Source organism: Cebus imitator, unplaced genomic scaffold, assembly GCF_001604975.1.
Source record: "Cebus imitator isolate Cc_AM_T3 unplaced genomic scaffold, Cebus_imitator-1.0 Scaffold181, whole genome shotgun sequence".
Taxonomy (NCBI): domain Eukaryota; kingdom Metazoa; phylum Chordata; class Mammalia; order Primates; family Cebidae; genus Cebus; species Cebus imitator.
In genome coordinates this window covers 2,918,159-2,923,967 of record NW_016107496.1, presented here as the reverse complement: position 1 = coordinate 2,923,967, position 5,809 = coordinate 2,918,159, and the positions used below count along the sequence as shown (strand labels likewise).

General features: G+C 47.8%; 2 protein-coding genes across 5 annotated transcripts in view; one reads left to right on the top strand and one right to left on the bottom strand.

Moving 5' to 3' along the window:
* CSRNP2 (cysteine and serine rich nuclear protein 2) overlaps positions 1-5,262 on the top strand; it is a 20,641-nt gene extending 15,379 nt beyond the window's left edge. For all 4 annotated transcript variants that reach the window (XM_017545886.2, XM_017545885.2, XM_037744711.1 and 1 more), the window contains 2 exons: positions 698-994; positions 3,666-5,262. In XM_017545886.2, coding sequence (XP_017401375.1) covers positions 698-994; positions 3,666-4,589 — 1,221 coding nt within the window. In that variant the 3' untranslated portion in view covers positions 4,590-5,262. The remainder of the gene's footprint in view (positions 1-697; positions 995-3,665) is intronic.
* Positions 1,298-5,809, bottom strand: part of LETMD1 (LETM1 domain containing 1) — a 24,028-nt gene continuing 19,516 nt past the window's right edge. Inside the window, exon 9 of the mRNA XM_017545889.2 lies at positions 1,298-1,409. Coding sequence (XP_017401378.1) covers positions 1,384-1,409 — 26 coding nt within the window. The 3' untranslated portion in view covers positions 1,298-1,383. The remainder of the gene's footprint in view (positions 1,410-5,809) is intronic.

Below are 5,809 nucleotides of genomic sequence, written 5' to 3'. Positions count from 1 at the left end.
ACTCCGTCTCAAAAAAAAAAAAAAAAAATTAGGTGACACATATCTGGAAATGGAGGATATGTTTGTGGAAATAGATTTTCGTGTAGGAGGGAAGATGAGACAGGTTTTTGAGAAGCTTGGACCCAGAAAGGTGATGCTATATGAGATGTCCTGTCTTCCCACTCTGGATTTTTATTCTTTTGACCTGCACTAGCAAATATAGTAGCCAGTAGTCACGTATGGCCATTCAATTAAAATTATGTAAATTGGGCTGGCACAGTGGACCCCAGCACTTTGGGAAGCCAAGGTGTGTGGATCACTTGAGGCCAGGAGTTCAAGGCTAGCCTGGCCAACACAGTGAAACCCCATCTCTACTAAAAATAGAAAAAATTAACCAGGTGTAGTGGCTCACGCCTGTAATCCAAGCTACTTGGGAGGCAGGAGAATCGCTTAAACCCAGGAGGCGGAGGTTGCAGTGAGCCAAGATTGCACACTGTACTTCCACCTGGATGACTGCCAGACTCTTTTCTCAAAAAAAATGACAGTTTTCCAGTTGCTGCGTTTCTAGTGCTCAGTAGCCACATGTGCTAGTAGCTGCCATTGTTTTGGAGAGCAGATATTCCCATGATTGCAGAAAGTTCAAGGCGCTGGGATGGTCACTGTGAGGAGGTGCGTGCCACTCATACCTATGGGGCTAACCTTTCCTGTCTCTTGGCAGCTGACCAAGAATGGGACGGTGGAGTCGGTGGAGGCCGATGGTCTGACACTGGATGATGTATCAGATGAAGATATTGATGTGGAAAATGTGGAGGTGGATGATTACTTCTTCCTGCAGCCTTTGCCCACCAAACGGCGACGGGCTCTGCTGAGGGCTTCTGGGGTCCACCGCATTGATGCTGAAGAGAAGCAAGAACTTCGAGCCATCCGCCTGTCTCGGGAAGAATGTGGTTGTGACTGCCGACTGTATTGTGACCCAGAAGCGTGTGCCTGCAGCCAGGCTGGGATTAAATGCCAGGTCAGTCCAAGTTGGCCTGAGATAGTATATCTACACCAGGGTCAGCGGGGTGAGGTGTGGGTGCCACTGAACATAGCAGGCCCATTCAGGGATGGGTTTCCTATGGCTGTGAACACTCCCAGTTCCACAACCCTCCTCCATCAACAGAGTCAGCGAAGAGCACATGGCCAGGGACGGTGGCTCATGCCTCTAATCCTGGCTATCCAGGAGGCTAAGGTAGGAGGATCTCTTGAGTCCAGGGGGTTAAGGCTGCAGTGAGCTGAGTTTACAACAGTGCACTCCAGCCTGGGTGACAGAGACCCTGTCTCTTAAAAACAAAAATTTTTTTTTTGAAAAGAAAACAAGCATGACAGGATTCTTAGGCTGTGGATGTATCTCTTATCTTTGTTTCATTTCTCGAGGTGATAATAAGCAGCTGTTAGCAAGGGGATGAAGAGGAGTTAGTACATTTAACATTTAGTAATTGTTTCCTAAATATTGACTGATTCCTTGAGATAAAAGGAAGCAGGGCTAAGTGCTATGGCTCACACCTATAATCCCAGCACTTTGGGAAGCCGACACGGGCAGGCGGATTGCTTCCCAAGAGTTCAAGACCAGTCCAGGCAACATGGCTAAACCCCATCTCTACAAAAAATACAAAAATCAGCTGGGCATGGTGGCCTGTAGTCCCAGCTACTTAGGAGGCTAAGATGGGAGGAGGATCACTTGAGCCTGGAGGCATAGGTTGCAGTGAGCTATGATCATGGCACCATACTCCAGCCTGGGCAACAGAGCAAGACCCCATCTCAAAAAAGAAGCAGAGAAATGAGGTAGGCCTACAGATTATATCTGTGAGCACTTAGTACCTTTACTCCAATTTTGAAGAATCAAAATAGTTTTCAGAGCTTTATAATTAAGGATCAGACCTGGCCTAGCAGAGCTTAAAACCACAGTTTCCTGAAAGAGAAAGTATCTCTTGTTGGCCCGCCCCCCCCCTTTTTTTTTTTGAAGATGGAGTCTCGTTCTGTTGCATAGGCTGGAGTACAGTGGCGAGATCTCAGCTTACTACAACCTCCGCCTCCCGAGTTCAAGCAATTCTCACACCTTAGCCTCCCAAGTAGATGGGATTGCAGGTGCACACCACCATGCCTGGCTAATTTTTTGCATTTTTAGTAGAGACAAGGTTTCATTGTGTTGGCCAGGATGGTCTGGAACTCCTGACCTCAGGTGATTACTGCCTGCCTCGGCCTCCTGAAGTGCTGGGGTTACAGGGGTGAGCCACCATGCCTGGCCCCTTGTTGGCCTTCTGATGGGGGACAGTTTAAGACACATTTCAGCTGAAATTTTCAGCTGAAAATAGCAATACCGTCCCAAAGAAGGAAGTTTATCTGGAACTTGATTACTGAGGGTGTAATACTGAGTCCTTGTGGTTGGTTTTCTCCTAACTCATCCTTTCCTTGTTTTTAGATTCGTAACAAATAGATATAGTAGATCTGGCTAAACACTGCTTTTCAGACTAAAGTCCCATACTGAGTTATTGTGTTACATACACACCTGAGAACAGTCCTAAGAATTGATGCAACTGGGCCTGGCATGGTAGCTCACACCTGTAACCAGCAGTTTGGGAGGCTGGGCTGGAAGGATTGCTTGAGCCTAGGAGTTTGATGCTAGCCTGGGCAACATAGTGAGACCCTGTCTCTACAGAAAATTTTAGAGTTAGGTAGATGTAGCATGCCTGTAGTTCTAGCTACTCAAGAGGCTGAGGTGGAAAGGTCACTTGAGCCTAGGATTGCTCTAGGCTCCAGTGAGCCATGGTGGTACCACTGCACTCCAGCCTGGGCAACAGAGCAAGACGCTATCTCCAAAGGGGAAAAAAGTGATGTAACTGGAGTGGAGATTTCTTAAAAAAAAGACATTGTGATTTGTACATGCTTATCTGCTTACTTGTGGTTTTAATTTTTCCTTTTATTTTTGGTTTATGTGTTTTCCGGTTTGGAATACGAAAGTGATAAGGAGGTAGAAAGCATCTCCTTTCCAGATTTCCCTGGTCTGTAAGTTAATTATCTTGGCAACTGCTTCAGAACTAAACTGGTCAACCCTCAGGGAAAATAAAGCAGGTAGCTAAACAACTGGCCAGTGTTTGAACCGGCATTCTAGCACCTTAGCAAACTAAGGCACATTTGCTTAGTTTCCCCAGAGTGTATTTTTTTGAAGTCGCAAGATCTTCCACTCACTCTCCCATGCCTGTCATTGCAGAAGGCCGCAGGCTTGGGTCCAGCCTTTTGTTGTCTCAGTGAACCAGGTAAGTTCTGAAAGTCTATGAGGTACATAAATTTCCTCTGTGAGAACAATCAGCATTCAGAGAAGTATCTCTGGACTCTAACTGGAAGGACCCTGTGATGTGATTTTTATCTACTTTTTATTTAGAAGAGGAAACAAAGCCCTAGAGAGATAAATGATTCTCTTGAGGTCACACCACTAATTAATGGCTGAGCTGGAATTGAAATGCAAGTGGTCTGATAACTACCATCTAGTGTTCTGTTAGCTCACACTGCATGTTATGCTTTGAATTGTTGCTTTTCTCTTTATAAGGAGACCTCAAATCCCAACTGCCTGTTTGCCCGCTAATGTCTCCTATCTCCAGTTAGGACTGTTGGTCTCATCTTCCCCCCACCTCCTTGTCCCCCCTCAGGTGGATCGCATGTCCTTTCCGTGTGGCTGCTCCCGGGATGGCTGTGGGAACATGGCTGGGCGCATTGAATTTAATCCAATCCGGGTCCGGACTCATTATCTCCACACCATTATGAAGCTGGAGCTGGAGAGCAAGCGACAGGTGAGCCGCCCAGCAGCCCCAGATGAGGAGCCCTCCCCCACTGCCAGTTGCAGCCTGACTGGAGCACAGGGCTCTGAGACCCAGGACTTCCAGGAGTTCATTGCTGAGAATGAGACAGCAGTGATGCACCTGCAGAGTGCAGAGGAACTGGAGCGGCTCAAGGCAGAAGAAGATTCCAGCGGCTCTAGTGCCAGTCTGGACTCGAGCATCGAGAGCCTGGGTGTGTGCATCTTGGAGGAGCCCCTGGCTGTCCCCGAAGAGCTGTGCCCAGGCCTTACAGCCCCCATTCTCATCCAGGCTCAGCTGCCCCCAGGCTCCTCTGTCCTATGCTTTACCGAGAACTCAGATCACCCAACTGCCTCAACGGTGAATAGCCCATCCTACTTGAACAGTGGGCCCCTGGTCTATTATCAAGTGGAGCAGAGGCCAGTCCTGGGAGTGAAGGGAGAGCCTGGTACAGAAGAAGGCTCAGGCTCCTTCCCAAAGGAGAAGGATCTGAATGTCTTCTCTCTCCCTGTTACCTCACTGGTGGCTTGTAGCTCCACAGACCCAGCTGCCCTCTGTAAATCAGAGGTGGGGAAAACACCCACCCTAGAAGCGCTATTGCCCGAAGATTGTAACCCTGAGGATCCTGAAAATGAAGACTTCCGCCCTTCCTGGTCTCCCTCAAACCTCCCCTTCCGCACAGACAATGAAGAGGGCTGTGGGGTGGTGAAGACCTCTCAGCAGAATGAGGATCGGCCCCCTGAAGAGTCTTCCTTAGAACTCCCTCTGGCAGTGTGACAGGTCCTGGAGGTCCTGCCTCTTACCCATTCTCTATTTATTCCCTTATTTTATCTAACGCCATTTCAAAACAAAACTGTAGAAGCAGCTGCTGCTCCCATGTTGTTATTGGGGTCTTTGGGGAATGGGTGGGAAAGGATTGTTTGAGTATTTTTTAAAAGGGAAACAGTACCAAGGAGACCAGCCCCAGCTTGACCTGGGGATAGTCTTGGGCAGAGAAGGCTGCATAGTGCTGAACACTGAGCTTTCTGGGCCACTGGAAGAAAGAACTAGGATCTCACAGAAGAAGCTGGGTAACTCAAGCAGCTCTTCTTTCTATAGGGACCAGAACATGAGATTTGAAGAGCATGGCAAAGCCCCTTGTCTCCCAAGCCCCAGCAGAGTACAAGCTCGTTTTTCTCAGTGGTTATTCCGATATCCCATTTTGGTATGTCATAATACTTCAACTGGAAAGTCACCTGGTCAAGTCTAGGGAGGAGGGAGTGGAAGGGTCTCTGCTTCTGTACAAAATCTCCAGGATTTACAAAAATTTAACCTGGTGTCCTTCAGTCCCCTATTTGGTGAATAAGTTAATATTTGACATGTTTGGTGTTCTCTGACCTGTTCCCCACACTGGGGATTCCAGGTCTGTAACTTGAATTGCTTCTTCCACATGTTCTTTAGTACTAGAGTTCAACTTGTCTATGTGTCTTTTTTTCCCTCCATCCGTTTTCCTTTGGAGAAAAAAAGCTGGATTGGCTGGGGATGTGGTACAAAGAGCCTGAGCCTTCTGTACATGTCTGACACTAGCACTGTCGGGCAGCTTTAGGCTGGAGCTCACCCATCCCACAGGAGGCCTATGTGGAACATTAACTGTGGCCAAAGGAGGCAGTGGGAACAGGCTGCTTGCTATCTGGAAAGATGACTTATTTGTGCTGTGCTTGTTTTTTCACCCAGGTTTTTCCCTCTTTGTGAGATCTGAGCTTTAATGGAATGTAGGATGTGGCAATCTTAAAAGTCACCAACCGGTTTTTGTTCTGTTTTCCTGTATCTACCTTCATGGTCCTTCTTCAACATAGCCGGTTAGAGAGTTCTTACACTGTTCCAGTTCAATTCCAAGAATTGCAAATGTAGGCCAGGCGTGGTGGCTCACGCCTGTAATCCAAGCACTTTGGAGGCCAAGGCAGGCGGATCACCTGAGGTTGGGAGTTCAAGACCAGCCTGACCAACATGGTGAAACC